This window comes from Pelodiscus sinensis, chromosome 23, assembly GCF_049634645.1.
Source record: "Pelodiscus sinensis isolate JC-2024 chromosome 23, ASM4963464v1, whole genome shotgun sequence".
Lineage (NCBI taxonomy): Eukaryota > Metazoa > Chordata > Testudines > Trionychidae > Pelodiscus > Pelodiscus sinensis.
The window spans coordinates 12,171,349-12,190,525 of record NC_134733.1 but is presented as its reverse complement, the minus strand read 5'-3'; the positions used below and the strand labels follow the sequence as shown (position 1 = coordinate 12,190,525).

Genomic DNA, 19,177 nt, shown 5'->3' with positions numbered 1-19,177 from the left:
CAATGTTAGTATCGCTGTCCTGGTCAGGTGATCGGTAATATATCCCTACTGCTAATTTCTTATTATTGGAGCATGGAATTACTATCCATAGCGATTCTATTGAACATGTTGATTCATTTAATATTTTTATTTCATTTGATTCTACATTATCTTTCACATACAGTGCCGCTCTGCCACCCACCCGGCCTGCTCTATCCTGTCGATATATTTTATATTCCGGTATGATTGTGTCCCACAGATTTTCCTCATACCACCAGGTTTCAGTGATGCCTATTATGTCAATCTCCTCCTTTAATACGAAGTACTCTAGTTCACCCATCTTATTAGTCAGACTCCTAGCATTTGTGTAGAAGCACTTTAAAAATTTGCCACTGCTTATTTGTCTGCCCTTCCCTGATGCATTGGATTCCTTTATATGCAGCTGTTTGTCTGCTCTGGCCCATGGGTTGCCCTCTCCCCTCCTCTCTATCTGACTACAGCTTAGAGAATCTCTATCTATGGATTCTCCTATAAGAGAAGTCTCTCTCCGATTTACATGCATCTCTGCACCAATCGGCTTTCCCCCATCTCTTAGTTTAAAAACTGCTCTACGGCCTTATTAATGTTTAGTGCCAGCAGTCTGGTTCCACCCTGGTTTAGGTGGAGCCCATCCTTCCTGTATAGGCTCCCCCTCTCCTAAAAGTGTTCCCAGTTCCTAATAAATCCAAACCCCTCTTCCCTGTACCATCGTCTCATCCACGCATTGAGACTCTGAAGCTCTGCCTGCCTACCTGGCCCTGCGCATGAAACTGAAAGCATTTCAGAGAATGCCATCATAGAGATCCTGGATTTCAGTCTCTTTCCTAGCAGCCTAAATTTGGCCTCCAGGACATCTCTCCTACCCTTCCCTACGTCATTGGTACTTACATGTTCCACGACCACTGGCTCCTCCCCAGCACTATACATAAGTCTATCTGGGGGAGGGATAGCTCAGTGGTTTGAGCATTGACCTGCTAAACCCCGGGTTGTGAGTTCAATCCTTGCGGAGGCCATTTAGTGATTTGGGGCAAAAATTGTCAGGGATGGTACTTGGTCCTGCTGTGAAGGCAGGGGACTGGATTTGATGACCTTCAAGGTCCCTTCCAGTTCTAGGAGATAGGCAATCTCCATTAATTTAGATGCCTCGAGAGATCCGCAACCTTCACACCAGGCAGGCAAGTGACCATACGGTTCTCCCGGTCATCACAAACCCAACTATCTATCTTTCTAAAGATCAAATCACTCACTACTAACACCTGCCACTAACACCTACCTCTTCCTAACAACTGGCATTCCCTCCCCCTCAGAGGTATCCTCAGTGCGAGAGGATACCGCAACATCCTCTGGAAGGAGGGTCCCAACTACGGGATGGTTTCCCTCTGCTCCCATTGAATGCTCTGTTCCCTTGAGACTTTCATCCTCCTTAAGAGCACTGGGGCTCTCAGACCGGAGGTGGGACAGTACTACAGTGTCCCGAAAGGTCTCATCAACAGATCTCTCTACCTCCCTTAGCTCCTCCAGTTCAGCCACCCTGGCCTCCAGAGCCCAAACTCGGTCTCTGAGAGTCAGGAGCTCCTTGCAACGCGCCTTGCAACAGGTGCACACATACGCCACCCGCACACAGGGCAGTTAATCATACATGTTACACTCAACGCAATAAACAGGATAGCCTCCACTCTGCTGCTAGGCTTCTGTCTCCATTTTTCTAATGAATAAGTTTAAGTATAAACTGGGCTTCTTTTTAAACTCTGTATCCGGGTTGGATGACCCTAGTTTTGACTGATCTTGAGCAAAATCTATGACTACCAAAGTGAGCAGTCTGTTGATTTAAAGGTGATGAGTCAAAATCCTTCTGAGGCCTTGATACTGCATCTGGCAGCCTCACAGAATTTTGAAGTAAAGAAGACCTCCTATATTACATCATGTATTCAAACCACTTCTTCCGCTTCCATAATTGTTCCCTATACTCTATTTCTAGCATTTAATCTAATTTGAGTCCCTGAAATGTACAACTTACTACTGGAAGCTTTTGCTTCGACTATCCTTCCTTTTTTTTTCGTGAGCAGGACAGAGATAACATACTTCATACAAATAGAGAACTCGCTGTATTAGAAGAGAAAGACCTGACTCTCTTATGACAGGCAAAACTGTGTCTCCTCTCCTTTAAACCACCAATGAAATACATTTTCCACTACCTTATAATGCTGTGATTTATGCAGCGATATGCTTTGCAATAACCCAGTGTCCTTTTGCCTTTGTGTTGATTTTTTTCTCTCCTAATTTAATATATGTTGTGGGGATCTTAGTGCACGGGTTTTTACCCAAAATGCCCATGGGAGGCAATATTCCAAGCTTTTCCTGCTTCCTAAGGGGAGACATCTAGTTTCTGTGTGTGCCTTTTTTAATTTTCTAAATTTATTTTATTTATTTTTCTATTTTTGTTCTTTTGCTGCCACCTTTTGAAATAGCATTAACAAGGAGCAAATTTTAAAATAGAGATAATTGAAGGAAAACATACACAGTATACCAACCCTCCACTAAGTGACTAGTAGCAACTTTTTCACTGTATATGTTGAACTTCTCACATTTAGAAACAAAGAAGAAAAGTTGCAGCACTTGTTCTTGGTTTTTCATTTAAAGAGACACTCACTCAGCAGCCCCTTCTTGTTCAGGATGGAAATACTTTGATTGAGTTTTCCTGAAAACAATGCTCATTTCATGAGAATATTTAATCAGTAGAAAATAGGCAGGATTTAGTTTGTTTAGTATTTAACCAAGTGAATAAAGCAGATTAAGTGGGGGAGGGGGAAGAAACCGGACCCATAAACAAGGTGATATATAATATTTTTTTTCGTTCTCCTTTTAAATAAATACCGATCAGCTTTATGTTCGGAGACAATAGGAGCCGTTGGCTTAAATTTGCAGTTTACTGTATTTATGGCTGTAATATCAAGGTGCTGCCGTCGTAATTTCATGCCCCAATGAGAAGAGCAAGGTCGAAGCAAATGCTTCCATCGGCATCTGCTAACACACTAACTCATAAACAAGGCCTGGCTGGATCAGGTGGCACGGAATAATACAGGCTAATGAAATACAGCACAGCTTTCCATTACTGTTAGTTTTTACAGTGTCGTCATTACGTGTAATTTATGTTTAAAAAATTCAATTTTATACAAGGCTCTGGGAAATAGGGGTCTGCAGGTCACCCAACGACTTTTAACGGCTCTGAGAGTCCTTATTGCACTCCACTGTTCCAACAAAATGTTAATAATAAATAAAAATTTCCCCTCTTTTTTACTTTTTTCTTCTTTTCCTGGCTGAGTCTCTCCTTTTGCCTTTTTAATTTTGAGCACTTTAAAGAGCGTTTGGGGATTTTAGGCATTTGGGGGTGTCTTCTCCCATCACTTTGACATTTGGGGAGGCAGCAAGTTCCTGGCCATTCTCCTTCAGTCCATATATCAATCACTCAGGGTCCTGTAAATGGAGTAAACACAGCTGAGGAGAGGGAGATACTTAACTACCCTCTCCCAAGTCCTCACCCTCTGACACTGCCCTTCTGTCCTTCATTACACTTCATTTTATTATAGACTCCAAAAGCCCAGGAAGAGAAACTGCTGCCAGGGTTTTTTTAATGTGTGTGTGGGGGGAGGGAAGGAATGCCATTTTTAGCCCTCTACTTCCTGGGTGCTCAGCTGAATATTTAGTTGTGTGCTGTCAATCAGGTTTTCCTTTAATTTAGTGCAAGATAACAGAGAAGGGCACTGTTGTCAAGTCAGAATGCTGCTTAAAGGGACTTCTGGCACATTAAACAGTTGCACAGAATGTAGATAGATACGTGTGTGTGAGAAGTTCATAGTGTGTAACAGTGCCATAGATTATTAAAGCTGAAACAATTCAAAGCACTCTAAATTACTTTAAAACCTGCTTTACTTTTTTCCTTTCTCTGTTTGACAATTAAACTAGACTGGTCATTTTCACGTTGACAGTCAGGTTCCCATGTGCTTGTACAATGCTGGAGTTAGAAGTGGATCTGGGAAATGTTCACATCCAAATAAACTCCTTCCTTTAGATGAAGAAAAAAATCACAGGGAAGTTTCTATCGACTTTGGGTTTGGGTAAAACCTTATGCTGAAATTGACCTGCTTACCAAGGACATATGGAAGGAGAAGGATCAAGGGATTGTATCTTTGACCCCAGTGAAATGTATGAAACTCTATGAATTTTTCAAAGGGTTGAGTGTCGAAAGAAGAATAGTACTGGCATCTTGATTAAAAAGAGCCAGGTATGGAACTGACTCTGAACAGGTGGAATCATTATTGTGGATCACATTCCCGGATGCTTGTGTGGTGATTCTTTTAAACTGTGACCATGTTCTTTTGAGAACAGATGATGCAATGGTTTTCAGGGACTGGGCAGTAATGTCATTTCAGGATACCTGCTGATAGGTCTTCGTTTCAGTTGTGGGATTTGATATAGACATCAAGCAGACAGGTGATTCACTGCACCTAAACAAAGTCAGCCAGATTTGTCTTGTTTACTTTTTACCAAAAACAGCCAGGGAAGAGGGGGAAAAAAATCCCCTGCTTGTCTGTCAAAGTGCAGGTGTAGCAACAGCCCTGGGGCTGGTCTATCAGACAAAAGCTAGAGTAATGCCAGCTTTAGAAACCGACAAAAGAGTTTAACTCAACGTTTTTTTTTTCTGCTGGAGGAGGGATAAAGTTTTTCATCCTTTCTTAATGTAACGTTTTCTCTTCAGAACCAATTTACCTTCCGAGAACTGGTGAAAATCCTGTTCCTGGGTGAAGCTCTGGGGAATATTATGTAGTGAAAAATACCCACACAGAATGGGGAGTGAACAGAGTGCCCTAACAGGAGTATGTATTGGAGACTAAAAAGACTTAATAGTACATTTAGTCCATCTCTCAGCTAATGCAGGGTTTCCCCTACTGTATGCTATTTTAGTATTTTATCCAGGAAGTGATGGCCTTGTGGTTAAGGCACAGGGCTGGAATGCAACTGGTCAGTTCTCAGCTCTCCTACAGACTCACGGTGCACTTGTCTTCAGGTACAGGGATACAGTGGCACAGCTGCGGCAGCATTTTGGTGAAGATGCTACTATGCTGATGGGAGAGCTTCTTCTATCAGTGCAGTAAATACACCTCCCTGAGAGACCATAACTATGTCTGTAAGAGAAGCTCTTTGGTTGGCATAGCTCTCTGGGAAAGGGGTGGATTGGGTTGGTATAACTACTTTGCTCAGGGATGTGGATTTTTTTAGATCCATGTAGGTCTACAGACTATAAGACTGCGTCTACACTGCAGGCTTTTTGCGCAAGAACACCTGTTCTTGCGCAAAAAATTGGAGAGCATCTACACTGCACACATGTTCTTGCACAAGTAAATTTACAGTAAAGCATCAGAAAAGAGGGCTTCTTGCGCAAGAGTTATTCCTCTCCCCACGAGGAATAAGCCCTCTTGCGCAAGAGCTCTTGCACAAGAAGGCTGTGTAGACAGGCAACAGGGGTTTCTTGCGCAAGAAACCCCTATGGATGAAATGGTCATCAGAGCTTTCTTGTACAAGAGAGCATCCACACCGCCATGGACGCTCTTGCGCAAAAGCACATCTCTTGTGCAAAAGCACATGGCAGTGTGGACGTGGTCTTGCGCAAGACCTTTTGCGCAAGAACTCTTGCATGAGAAGCCTGCAGTGTAGACGTAGCCTAAAAGTTTCAGTGTATGTGAAATCCTCGGGTATTACAGTAATGAATTTTTTAAATTGTATACATAGACAGTATAATTTTAAAAGTCCCAAGCAAAGGATATCCCCCCCAAGTGCAGAGGTAAAAGGGATTATTACCTCCTGGCCTCATTCTCTAATTTATTTTGATTCTGTGTTTAACGACAATTTACAGAGGCTCTGTGGTTTTCCTGAAAATTGGAAATGGCAACAATAGTGAAGTTCCTGAAAGAAAGGCAAGAACATCAGAATGCAAAGCACTGCTTGGTGTCAGATAATGCAAATCAACACCCTGAAACCTAAAGAGGACATTTTAAGTCTTTATGAAAATTATGACTAATTCTTACAAAAGCAGTGGCTCTAAGGAGGAATTAGATAGATGGACCGGAGATGGGAGGCGGGGGGAGGTTTGCATTCTCTAGGGCTGTGAAGATAGTTTCATCACATCCTTCTCCTCCGCTCAGTCCTTGCTCAGTACCCTCTGTGGTTAGATTATTCCTTGCAGATAGCAATCAACTGGAAGGAAGTGTGTGTCTAATTTGCATGAGATTATTTAAAACAAAAAAAAGGGCTGCATTAGTCAGGGTGATGGTAAACAACGCAAAGAGATGCCTTTTATAATATAGCTGTGGCTCAGCTTTCAAAGCCAAATATAATTCACTTACAATTGGCAGTTTCCTTTATTGTTCCTTTTAACCTTTTGGATTCTGCATGGTCTTGATCTTGCTGCAACTCCAGAAGATCTAAAATGTTTGCTTTTCAAACTGGGGGAGGCGAGGGTTGGGAGGGGGAATCTTCTATTATATACTGATGTGATTCTATTGACACAGTTGTCCCCAAAGACAATCCTATTAAGCACAAGACTTTAGATTTTGTGGCACTGTTGTGCACCCGAGAGAGAGTGTTATATTTGGGTTGCTAAATTCATATTAGATAAGAGAAATGAACAAGACTCTGAATGCTTTTTAGATGCAGTATGATGAGGGGCTGTAAATTCTTAGTGGGACTTGGGGGAGGGAGGAGGAGAATGGGGGAAGCTGATGAACCCTAGAACACAAATTGAGGTTTGTTGTCCCTGAACCAGCACGAACCCAAGAGCCAAGTATTCTTCTGGGGTGGTACACTGTGACCTGGGGTCACTTATACCAGCACTTTGGGCTTTACAGTCTCTGGGTAGTACCAAGACCCTTGGCTTCATTTTGGTTTAGGCAAGGCAGATGGGACAGAGGAGGAGGGAGGTCAAATTATTTGAATTTGTTTAACAAAGAGCAGACTAGCCACCTTGATAAGTCAAGACAGGACGCTGGGCTAGATGGACCACTGGTCTAATCTGGTATAGAAATTCCCATGTTTCTACATTAATGATATAATTTTTTGCATTCCCAAGCCTGAAAAACAAAGTTAGGTATATCTAAGTTTGGGGAAATCACTGCTAGGATAAGTGTGTCTAGGAAAAAGTTCAGCCCCAAGTGAATTTTGATGGCTAAATTAGTTACTCTTGAGAGAAGACTTTTACAAATATATTGTAATTTTTTGTTAATGTTTTTGAAATTTGCCAGATTAACAGCATTCAGTCTTTGTGTTTGTTACAATCTTGTCCTCTGCTTATTAACAGGGGGTCAATTTGGTAGTGTTTTCTGTGGCACAGGCATTTGTCAACTAGTCATATGAATGAGAGTACTTCGTGGAGGCCACAAAATAGCCATTGGACAGTAGTGACTTTCACACATTCCTGACTTGTGCTGGATTCAAACCAGCAACCTAGATATAAAAGGCTCCATATCTCATTACCATTCACATGAGCTTTTCCTTCCCTATTAAAACAGCATTTTGTAATAGAAATAGTGGCAGTGTGGTGTTGCTAGTGGGCATGACCAGAATAATGCAAGAAATTTTATCTGTAAAACTTTCTTTTTCCCAAACAGACTCAGAATCGAGGGGGTGGGAAACAATGAACATTATTTCCTGTTCTTTTCATGCTTAAATATCTCAAGGACAAAGTATCCTTCATAACTCGCTTTATGTTCCTCAGAGTTAAATGTTATCATATCTGCTACCTTTGCATGGAAATAGAACTAAATGCCCCTTTTTAGAGAGAGCTACATTTGCAGCCTGCCCCTAATATTGGCTTGCGTGTCTGGCTCCAGTTTTATAAAATTCCATGGTTGCTAGTGATCTACAATGCTTGCATCTGCTTATGCTCTCTCTTCATTTGCAAGTGCGGTATGCCTACATTACCCCGCTAGTTCGAACTAGCGGGGTAGTGTAGACATACCCTTTCTGAGTCATTGCTCTGATGAGACGTGCATCCAGCTGTGTGTGTGTGGGGGGGGGGGGGGACCAGGAACTTCATATTTATAATCATATCTCTGACACTGACAGCACTTTGTGACCTTGGAGAAGTCACTTAACCTGTGTTGCCCATTATAAAACTGGGATAATATGTAACTTAACTCACAGGAGTGTTATGAAAATCAGCTAATATAAAGCCCTCTGATGATTAGAAGCATTGTTGGTACTATGCCTTTGTAAGTAGCAGTCCAAAGACAGCCTCAAACACCTACTTTTGGCTGTGTTGCTTGTGTTATGGAGTAGTCTGTTTTATGTGGATGCACAATGTGCGGTCAGATTTTAGATCCTAGGTTAACTTTTCCAAGCAGGAGTAATGCTCTAAGAATCCTGGCTATTTCCTATATCACACCTCACCAGGATGCTCTAGAGTAGGGTTTCCCAACCTATGGGTCGGGACCCAAATATGGGTCGCCATTATATTTCAAAAGGGTCGTCAGGTATCTCCCCAGGTGGCTCTTAAGGTGCCATTCACACATTTTTTGAATTGCTGTGGGTCACCAAGTCTTCCTGAATTGTCAAAATAGGTTCCCAACTGGAAAAGATTGAGAACCGCTGCTCTAGAGAGTCTAGGTGGTAAAGTTCCAAGCATTCTATCTGCCAATAGTACCAAGAATAGCCATGTGGCAGTACAGGCAGTCCCTGGGTTACATACAAGATAGGGACTGTAGGTTTGTTCTTAAGTTGAATTTGTATGTAAGTCGGAACTGGTACATATTGTAGGGGAAACTCTAGCCAAACATTTCTCCAGAGCTCAGTTTTATTCTCCCACACCTCGCTTCCCTCAGTCCTTTATTCTCAAGCTGAGGTGTCTTCTGAGAAAAGCTGCCCCGCGTCTCCCTGGTCTGCTGGGGGGGAGGGGGGCGCTAGCTTCGCGTCTCCCTGGTCTGCTGGGGGGAAGCAGCTAGTGCCGGGTTGCCTCACCCCGTTTGTAAGTAGGGATCCGATGTAAGTCGGATCCATGTAACCCGGGGACTGCCTGTACTCTGCTAATCTCATGTTTAAGAGAAAGTTCTTCTTCTCTTTTCTGCTCCACTCCCAGCTTCATGCCATCTTCCTTGCTGTCCTGTCTGCTTGGAACAGCTTCCTTAGATCCCAGCCCCCTTGATTGATTGATTGATTGATTGATTGATGTATTTATTTTTGGCAAGCCCTGTTACTATGATCATCTCATTCCCAATATTGCAACACTTTGCATAAGCACTGCTCCTCCATGCTGTGGTGTACCTGAGCTAGACTGTAAGCTCCTCAGGGTAGGGAGCTGGCCTTTTACCTGCTTTTGTGCACAGTTTATGTCATTCCACAGTCAGTGCACATTCTCCCAGGCCCTCATTGTGGTCTCCATCCTAACATTGCATTCTTTTGCTAGCGCACATTTTCTCTTGTTGAGAAAGTCATCCAGCTGTGCTTGCTTCCTTCACAGATGCTGGTCATCATGAATCTTTCAGCTGCTGTTCCTTTTTCCCCTTATAGGCCAAATTCTCTCCATATGTTGTGGCCGCTTACAGATGGGCACCTTGGCATTTTCCAGAGCTAGGAAAGACTTTACCAAAACATACCATGTGTGCAGGGTGGCTACAGTGATGTGCAGAATAAAAACCAGGCTGGCCTAGGGCAATATAATCAGGCAGCAGTATGCTGGGACAGTGCTCATCTGAAAGTTTGAGTTTGGCCTTGTTTTCATCTGTTTTGTTAGTTTTATTTCCTCCTTGCATTCTGTGTCCCATTCATACTAATCACAGTCAGTCCTGATTTTTTCTTTTTATTTCTGCATTTGTCATAAAATAAAGCAAATTATTCCCATCTTCGGAAACGATCTAGACTAATTAGTCGTCTAACCCAATAATTAGTTTTTTGTTTCCCTGTCTGTTTTCATGCATTATTGTTCGTTTTTTCCCCTCTCTTTTTTTTTTTACACCATTACAGATTAAAATGAGCCACATTTGCAGTTGATGGTATCTTTTTTTCGGGGGAAGAGTGGAGAATTGCAATAGAAAGCTACTTCCAAAGCAGCAATAAACTCAAGGATAAATTAAGGAAATTGAATGAGCCACATTTGGAAGCGGCATCGAGGCTAATATTCTGTCGCTTAAGGTTAAATTGCAGCGGGGGGCGGGGGGGAAGAGTAATTTCAGTGAATCCAAAATCGGGGAGGTGACGCTACTCGAATCACCACCAAAATCCTTCTGCAGCTTGAAAGGGCTCTGCCAGGCTTGCAGATTTAATTACAGGCGCATCAAGTGAGTAAAGAAGCTAAACTGATCTCATTTCCTCTTCTCCCCCAGGACTGACGGATGAAGAAATTGACCTGGCTTTCCAGCAGTCGGGCACTACCACAGATGAGCCACAGTCCCTGGGTCCTTCCACACAGCTGGTGCCAACACAGCCCCCTCACCTCTTGCCGTACAGTAAGTAGCCTCTTGAAAGCACCTGGTCCTATCGTTTCATGCAGTGATTTTGCTGTCCTATACCCTATCTGCTTTCTTACCTCTGTGCTCTGTAACTGATACTAGCTTGCAGTGCTGAATCCCAGAAAATAGTGGAATCTGCTATGGTTGTTTTCAGCAAATATCCCACTTATTGTCAGAATTGCACCCCGGTCTTACTTTAAAACACTTTTTAATTGTTGATGCAAGTGACATAAATACACAGCAAACACAGTCTGAAGACAGTGTCACACAAGGCAGCTAAGGTACAAGCCATATTATTTCACAAGCTAATGTGGTAAATAATCGTCTGTTATCGTTTATGCCAGTGGTCCCCAACGTTTTGTGGCTGCCTGGTGCCTGGGGGCGGGGCCGCTCACGCGCTGCGCGTACGGGGGCAGGGACGCTCACAGGCCACGTGACTGGGGGCGGGGCCAAGCATGCGCCGCACGCCCGAGGTCAGCACCGGCTGCCCAGGTTCCGCGCGGCCGGGGCCAAGGCCAGGGCCGGCAAGGGCACGCGCGGCGCCCCCGGGGGCGGGGCCAAGGCCAGCGCCAGGGCCGGCAAGGGCACGCACAGCGCATCCGGGGGCGGGGGTCAGGGTCGGCACCGGCACACACGGCACACCGGGGGCCAGGGCCGGCCATTCGCCCGGGGCTGGCATCTGCCGCACGCCCAGGGGCGGGGCCAGCCAAGATTGCTCCGCGGGTGCACGTAAAGGACCTGGCGGGCACCATGGCGCCCGCGGACACTGGATTGGGGACCACGGGTTTATGCTAATGGTGTAGAGAGATGTGGGCTCTGTTCCCAACTCTGCTACTGACTCACTGTATAGCCCTGGACAAGTCCCTTAATCTTTGTAGGCCTCAATCCGCCCCCAAAAAAATTGGGGCTAATACTTCCCTACTTCATAGGGAAATTATGAGATTTAAATAATTGATATTTGAATAGTAGAAAAAGGTTTTTGGATGGAAGGTGCTATAAAAGTGGCAAGTTATTTAGTTTAAATTTTACATTGGAATCTGTACAAGAGTTCTCCTTCACCAGGTTAAGTCCTGCTTTTAGGAATCTATCACAAATTATCCACAAAGGTACTGAGTATAATTCTGCTCCACGTTAATTGGAAGACTTACCTCTCATAAGTGACTGATTTTTATAATTGATCCCTTGAGTGGTTGCATAAGACAGGTGAATAAAGAATTTCAGCCAACTAGACTGTAAGTTCTTAAGGGCATGGATTTATCTTCCTGTGTGAGTGTGCACCACTGAGAACAGGTTCTCAACTCTGACTGGGCATCTAGGTACTGTGGCATTACAAATTATAATAAATAACAATGGTGCTTATTTATTGTCAGAAATATTTTCCTAGTGTTATCAAATCACACACCAGTACTGTTTATGTATGTATACATGTATATAAAAATACACTCATGCTCTGTTTTTAAAGTCCCAGTGGAATCTGTGCAGGTTTAAGATTTACGTATACTTTTTGCTAGGTTTGTTTTAAAATGCAAATGTATCTGAGCTCCATACAATAAAAACCAAAACGCGACACCATTAAAAATCCATCAAGAGTAACTGTTCAGCTCACATGTGTGGCTGGCAGTTTGAAAAACAGTTCTTCCTTCACTCACCTGCCAAGTACCAAGGACTGACCTTGTTATTGTTCCTACCAGAATGTAGCTTCTAAAACACTATGTTATCACGATGGTGTTGATGCACTCTGGTGTTGCAGGTAATGCACCCATCTACTCATGACCTTTCTGTGGTCCAGCAGACAGGCCCCATCAATGGGAGTCAAGTGACTTGTCTTCTATGTCTAGCTCTCTTACTGATAGCTCTGTGATCTTGGGCAAGTCACTTAACCTCTGTGCTTCAGGAACCCTTTCAGTGAAATTAAGTTAATGTTCCTTACCCTCCTTTGTGAAGTGGGTACAGATCTTAGACTAAAGAGCACCATGTAAGTGCTCAGTGGTGATTATATTGCCGAATACGGCAGAAAGCGTTTGCACTGAATTTGGAACTTTTATTTAGGTACCCTGCGAGCTACAACATTGGGTAAACACAGCAGTGGAATTCGACTACAGTTCCACAAACCACGCGCTGACCTGAATTAGGTGGGAGTGGCTAGTTTATAAGTCATTGTAACTACAGTTACTCCCAGGGGGTTCCACGAGGCGTACAGATAGTTCGGATTAGAAGCCTAATCCGAACTATCTAGTCCGTGCCGCGTGTAGCCGCGCGGCACGGGGTTCGCACTAGCCGGCTTTATGCTAACGAAGCCCGGGAAATTCAAATCCCGGGCTTCATTAGCAAGTTTGGTATGTATACATTACCCCCCTAGTTCGAACTAGGGGGGTAGTGTAGACATACCCTGAGTTACAAACATTTGAGTTACAGATATCCCCACATACAAACAAAAGCTCACCTGCAGGTCGGGGGAGCAGGCAAGAGGCACAGGTGGTGGCGAGCAGTTCAAGTGCTGGCCAGAGGACTCCAGAGAGGGCAGTCACACAGCCAGATGCTGGAGAGAAGCAGTGCTTTGAAGGGGAAACTGCTGTTTCTCTCCAGCTGCTGGCTGCACGGCCACCCCGTACTCCTCTAGAGTCCTCTGGCCCATGCTTGTGCCGCTTGCAGCCTCCTGGTGAGCGGGACTGGGTGCAACCTGTCGGGAGGGGAGAGGGTAGCTGGGGGATGCCCAGAATTGCCATCTACCTCTTCATCCTCCTCTAATTAAACCTCAATCACCATCATTCAAGTAGGGATGTTAAATTGCGAGTAATTGACTAATCGAATATTCAATTAGTCGTTAGGGTGCCTCCGCCTTTGAAGTGTAGCAACAGCTCTAGGGCTGTTGCTACACTTCAAAGGCAAAAACACCGCCTGAAGCCTGGGGTCGGCGAGGGGACTCCCCTGTCGACCCCAGGCTCCATGCAGCATTGCCGCTTTGAAATGCCGCAGGTAGCCTGGTGTCAGGCTCCTCGCTGCATTTCATAGCAGCAGCGCCCCATGGAGCCCAGGATCAGCTGCGGACTCCTGTCAGGATGGTTAAACACTGAAATAAATTGCCCAGGGAGGTTGTGGAATCTCCATCACTGGAGATATTTAGGAGCTAGTTGGATAGATATCAGGGATGATCTAGATCAGGGTGGGTAAAATGGCCTCTGCGGGCTGGAGTCGACCCGCCAAGCAAGTTGATCTGGCCCACAGAGACCCTGCCGCTCCCCCCCATCCCGAGGCCAGTCAGGAGCTCCCTGATTGGCCTGAGGGCGTGGGGGAGCGCATGAAGTCTCCTCCCACCCTGCAAAGAGCTCGGCACTTAAAGTCAACCGCCAGCTGCTCAAATCATGGCACTTTCTTGCAGGGCGGGGGCAGGAGCAAGAGACTTCATGTGCTCTCCCTCCCCAGGCCCTGATTGCCCTGGGGGCAACAGAGGGGAGCATGCAAAGTCTCCTCCCACTGCCAGGGGCATGGATACCTAGAGGGAACCCCCAGCTATTCAGAACAGCTGATGGTTCTGTCTGGTGGTGGGGCAAAGACTTTGCATGCTCCCCCACCCCCAGATTAGTCAGGGTCTGTGGGTGGGGAAGCATGGAAGTGTCCTGGCCCCACCCCTTCCACCTGAGGCCCTGCCCTTTCCAGGGCGACCTGGGGCCACTTCAAAAATTTCTGAAGTGGCCCCCGGTCAAAAATTATTGCCCACCCCTGATCTAGATGGTGCTTGGTCCTGCCGTGAGGACAGGGGAACTGGACTGGATCTCTCAAGGTCTTTTACAGTTCTAGTATTCTATGATTTTATGATCCCGTGATTGCTTTTCCCATTCCACTTGCTGGGTGTTGTCTGGTTAGATATAGGCCTGTCGCCATTATCTGCCGATACAGTGCTTTGCTCGCTGTTGGAAATGTACAAGTAATAATCTATGAATTGCCTTATGGCTGATGAGTTACTCTCAGCTGCAGGACAGAGTGTCCCTGCAGACTTGGCCCAATGAACTTTTAAGGTAGCTCATTTGCTACTTGCAGTTTTATCTGTTGGATGGTGATAGCTTGATGGATATTTCTTCAAAGCCCCAACTCTGCCCCAGAGCAGTTGTTTCCATGATAATTTACCCAGCCACTTAATTGTTGGTAGATTCTTCTGGCGCTGCACTGTATAGTAAAGAACCCATTTCTGCTCTTTATCTATTCTGGGTTCTTATATGCCTCCCGTTCACCCCACCGAAATGTCTAAGCACCTCTGTAGGTAGTGCTCAAAAATTCCCAGAGGGCAGGTCAATCCGAGAGCTGAATTTAAATCCTATGAGACCCACCAGATTCCTCTGTGCTTAGACTCCAGTGCTCTTGGCAACTTTGACTATTCCGAAGGAGAAAATTACAAGAGACAAATATAGTATTTAAATATCATCTGATGCATAGATTGTGATGGGAGAGGAGGCAGTAAATTTTGATCTTTCATTGACAATAGTTATTAGCCATACAAGTACTTTAAAAAAACAAACCTGTAAATCTTCTAAAATAACTTAGATTCTTGCCAGTGTAGAATCTGTCCCTGGTTTGGTTTTAGAGCAGCAACTGTAACTTTTGAGGGGCAGAAAAGGGAATTAAACTCCACGTTTCCAGTCATTGTCTTTGAACTTGATGCTTCTAATACCATTTCACCCCATCTCCATGGGGGCAATTCCTTCTCTCCTTTCCTGTACTTTTGCCAAGAGGTGTCAAAACTGCTTTAAAAAAAAAGCTTGATTTTGATTAATATAGAGAAACAAGACTTTGCCTGACTGATAATAAAACTGATAAATGACATTTGAATTACTTGTAGCGGTAATTTATTACATAAAATATCTTTTATTTGACATGCGATTAGTTGCTGGAAGCATCACTCAATCTGACTCGTTCAAACATGGTCTGAAATGAACCCCCAGCAAAAAAAAAAAAAGGAAAAAAAAAGGCTGTCTGCTTCTGGTATTATGAAATACACTAATACGGGAGTGAGGAAAAAATCTGACTTTAAATATTTAAATGATTAATTGGGTTTATATATTTTTACATTTCTAGCCCCCTTAATTACAAGCAAACTCAGGGGAGTTTCTGAGCTTGGTGTGCAAAGCTGCTTGCTTATCACACGGGCATTGTCTGCAACCCTCTCCATGACTCCATTCATGCAGATTTTATACATTCTTTCTATGTGACCTTGGGCAAATATCCATCAAACTATCACCATCCAATAGATGAATCTGCCTGTAGCAAATGAGCTACCTCAATAGGTCATGTGAACATATGTGCCTCAGTTTCTCCATCTGTAAGAGAGAGCAACATGCCTTTCATGCAGTGACTAATAGGGTTCAAGGATTTAGTGCTTTTCACCTACTTTGCATTAAGTCATTGACACTCACAGTATAAGTCTTACAGTTCCCATTTTACAGCTGGGGAAAACTGAGGCACAAGGTAAGGTAATTGGCAAGTGCCCAAGAATGTAGAAGGAAGTCACTGTAGGAGAACTCTGGAGTCCCAAGTGTCAGTCCTTTGCTTAGATAACAATCAGTAGGGAGACTGAGAGGGGATCTTAATCATAATTCTGATCCCTTGTGACTGTCCCCTCTTTGTAATATTGCATGGTGGATGCAGAGTCTTCCCTCTATCCCTCTCCAGCTTAGTTTCTTTATCTATCTTTCCCTCCCTCCCTCCCTCTCTCTTTTTTTCTATAAGACAGAATTGTTTCACACATCTCTAAAACGAGTAAAATGGCATTTCGGCTTCTTGTCTTTATAGACTCTCTGAACTTTAGGAAAGATCATTCTGGTCCCTTTTCATTAATAATGAAAACCAGGGGGCAATAAAATGTTCTTAGCACAAGCATTACATGAACAGAGGGAAAGATGAGAGAGGTGAAAGGGCAAAGCTGACAGGGATCTACAGGTGTCTCTTAATTCCAAAGGAGGTCATAGAAGATATGTGGTAGGTGGGGACAACTAGAGGAGGGCTGGGCACAGTTGGGACCCATTGCACCTCTGAGATTAATTAATGGTTGGGAGTTCACCGTCGAATGAGTTCCTTTGTCAGGGAAAGATGTTTTTAGGGTGGGGTTCAGCACAGAGAACTGGAATTCTAAGCAGATCCAGAGTTCAAATCCCAGCTGAGCCACTGACCCCCAAGTGTGACAGTAGATTCCCTCTTGTTTGACTCTAAGCTTGGCTGGGATGAAACATTGGATTAGGAAGGTTATTCCATTCAGAACTGGGTGTTGCATCTTGAGCAGAGCTCTTAAGAAATATGAAAATGGATAAATAAGAGATTTTCACAAGCTCTAAAGCAGCAGATGCTGCGCTCACAGAGATTGTTGGTCCTCCACTCATTTAGCTCTTCAGACTACTACTGTTCGTTCTACAAGTTCATAGAATCATAGAGCTGGAAGAGACCTCAGGAGGTCATTAAGTCCAGCCCCCTGCCCAAGGCAGGACCAATCCCAACTAAATCAACCCAGCCAGGGCTTTGTCAAGCCAAGACTTAAAAACCTCTAGGGATGGAGCTTGCGAACAGCAGCTGTTAACAGGGAGTTTGGTGAGGGAGTTCTCCAGATAAAGGAGGAAGCTAATACAGGACCCTTGAGGAGGCATTCAATGGAATCTCCATCCCTAGATGTGTTTAAGTCTTGTCTTGACAAAGCCCTGGCTGAGTTGGTTTAGTTGGGATTGGTCCTGCCTGGGGCAGGAGACTGGACTTGGTGACCTCCTGAGGTCTCTTACAGCTCTATGATTCTATGCTCCCTAGGTAACCCATTCCAGTGCTTCACCACCCTCCTACTGAAATAGTTTTCCCTAATATCCAACCTAGACCTGTCCCACTGTAACTTGAGACCTTTGCTCCTTCTGGTGACACAGGCTTTGTTCGGATGCATTCAGATTTCCATTTGGTAGGTACACTGGGAACCATGCCCTTAAAGGTAGGAGGTTCCCATGATGCCTCCATTAAGGGCACATTTTCTATCTGTAGCGCCTGAGGGGCTGGGGTTTCAGAAGAATTCTTGCAATGAAGGAGTAAGCAGCAGGAAATCTCCATGGACAATGAGTGAACCAGATAGACGAGAGGTATGTTTAAAGTTATCTCCACCAATTAAGCCTCTCTCTCCTGGAAGTCCCAGTTGACAATTTGGAGGAGACACTATGTCTCTGAAACACTAGTAGGTTATAGGGATGTGAACAAGTAGCCAGTTATCCTTGCCGGGTGGAGATCACCGGTAACTGGTTAACTGGCATCTGGGACCAGCCTCTGCCAGTAGCCCTGTGGGGCGAGGGGCCAGCAGTCCCATGGAGTTGGGGGCGGCTCTGGCTGGGCTGGGCCCACAGCATCCACTCTCCCTTGGAATCCCGCTTAATTAGTTCACCAATTAAACATAATGTAATTTAAACAGGATTTTATATCCCTCGTAGGTAATGTGTCTGGTTAGTGGCTTCCTGCCAGCCTTTGCTTCTTTGGTGTCTGCCCACATCCTGCCACCAAATTTTAGGAAAGATCACTCTAGTCTACAGCCTCATTATTAATGGAAACGGGGAACAGTATAGGAATCTTAGCAGGAGTGTTATGAGTGCTGCAAAAGGAGGTAAAAGGGTGAATCTGGCGGATTCTATTTGTAACAGAGGAGCAGACTGAATCTTTGCTTCGTTGAATCTTTATGCACCTATGCAAAACTGTGTGTTAAATATCTCACACCCCTCTTTCCACTCTCTCTAGTTGTCTTAGTGCATATTCCGGCTCTGCTGCTTTTCATTTGCCTTTGCCCTGCTCTTAATTCAGCCAAGAAAGCCGTGGAATCCCCATTTGTTCCTGTATTTTAAGGAAACCATACATAAAGGCTGTCACAGAACACTTCGCTCTTCCTTCCTCTTGTAAACTCACTTGCCGTCGTCCCCCCCCCCCCCCCCGGAGTATTACTTCACTTCCAGAGAACGTTTCTCCTTTCTGTCCCTCCTTTACTTCCTGAGATTTCTTCTCCTTCCCAGGTTTCTGAAAGAGTGATCTGTGAAAGCATGATTAGACTAAGCTAATACTAAATGAAAAGGCTTGCCAGGGTCAATGCAGCAGAGATTTGAGAGTCTTCTCCAAGAAGACTGTAGGCTGAACAGGACCAATGTGACTCTTAATTGCTGGTATGATTCTGATCCCCTCCTCACTCTCTCTGTTAAAGGGTTAGGAAATAAGAGTTGGCATCACCCTGCCTGACTGTGCCTGAATTGGGTGTTTGGGTGAGATGCACACAGATCCCGAAAAGCCTTGATGCATGTGAGTTCTGACCATGCTTCTTTCTTGCTTTTGGCCATTAGGTCCCCCCGGATCCAGATGGCGAGACTATGGTGCGTTGGCGATCATTATGGCAGGGATTGCCTTTGGCTTCCAACAGCTCTACAAAGTAAGTAGTGCTCTCCCTACTACCTTAAGGTGCCTTGGTGCTCCATTGCAGCCTTGGAATTGCCCATGTCCCATGCTGGCTCTTGGTTGCAATGAAGTCCTTGGAGCCACTGCTTTTATCAGTCTTCATTTGGGTGTATGTGCAGTGCTATATGGACATGCAGCAAGTGGCGAGCAGAGGTCTTTAATAATAATAGCTCTTATCTACTGCTTTGCATTGGTAAATCTCAAAGTGCATGACAAAT

At 44.6% G+C, this 19,177-nt stretch overlaps 1 protein-coding gene across 1 annotated transcript in view; it reads left to right on the top strand.

Annotated features, from left to right (window-relative positions):
* PEX14 (peroxisomal biogenesis factor 14) overlaps positions 1-19,177 on the top strand; it is a 116,962-nt gene that overhangs the window by 81,390 nt on the left and 16,395 nt on the right. The window contains exons 4-5 of the mRNA XM_006127059.3: positions 10,389-10,511; positions 18,848-18,933. Of these exons, the coding sequence (XP_006127121.1) occupies positions 10,389-10,511; positions 18,848-18,933 (209 nt within the window). The remainder of the gene's footprint in view (positions 1-10,388; positions 10,512-18,847; positions 18,934-19,177) is intronic.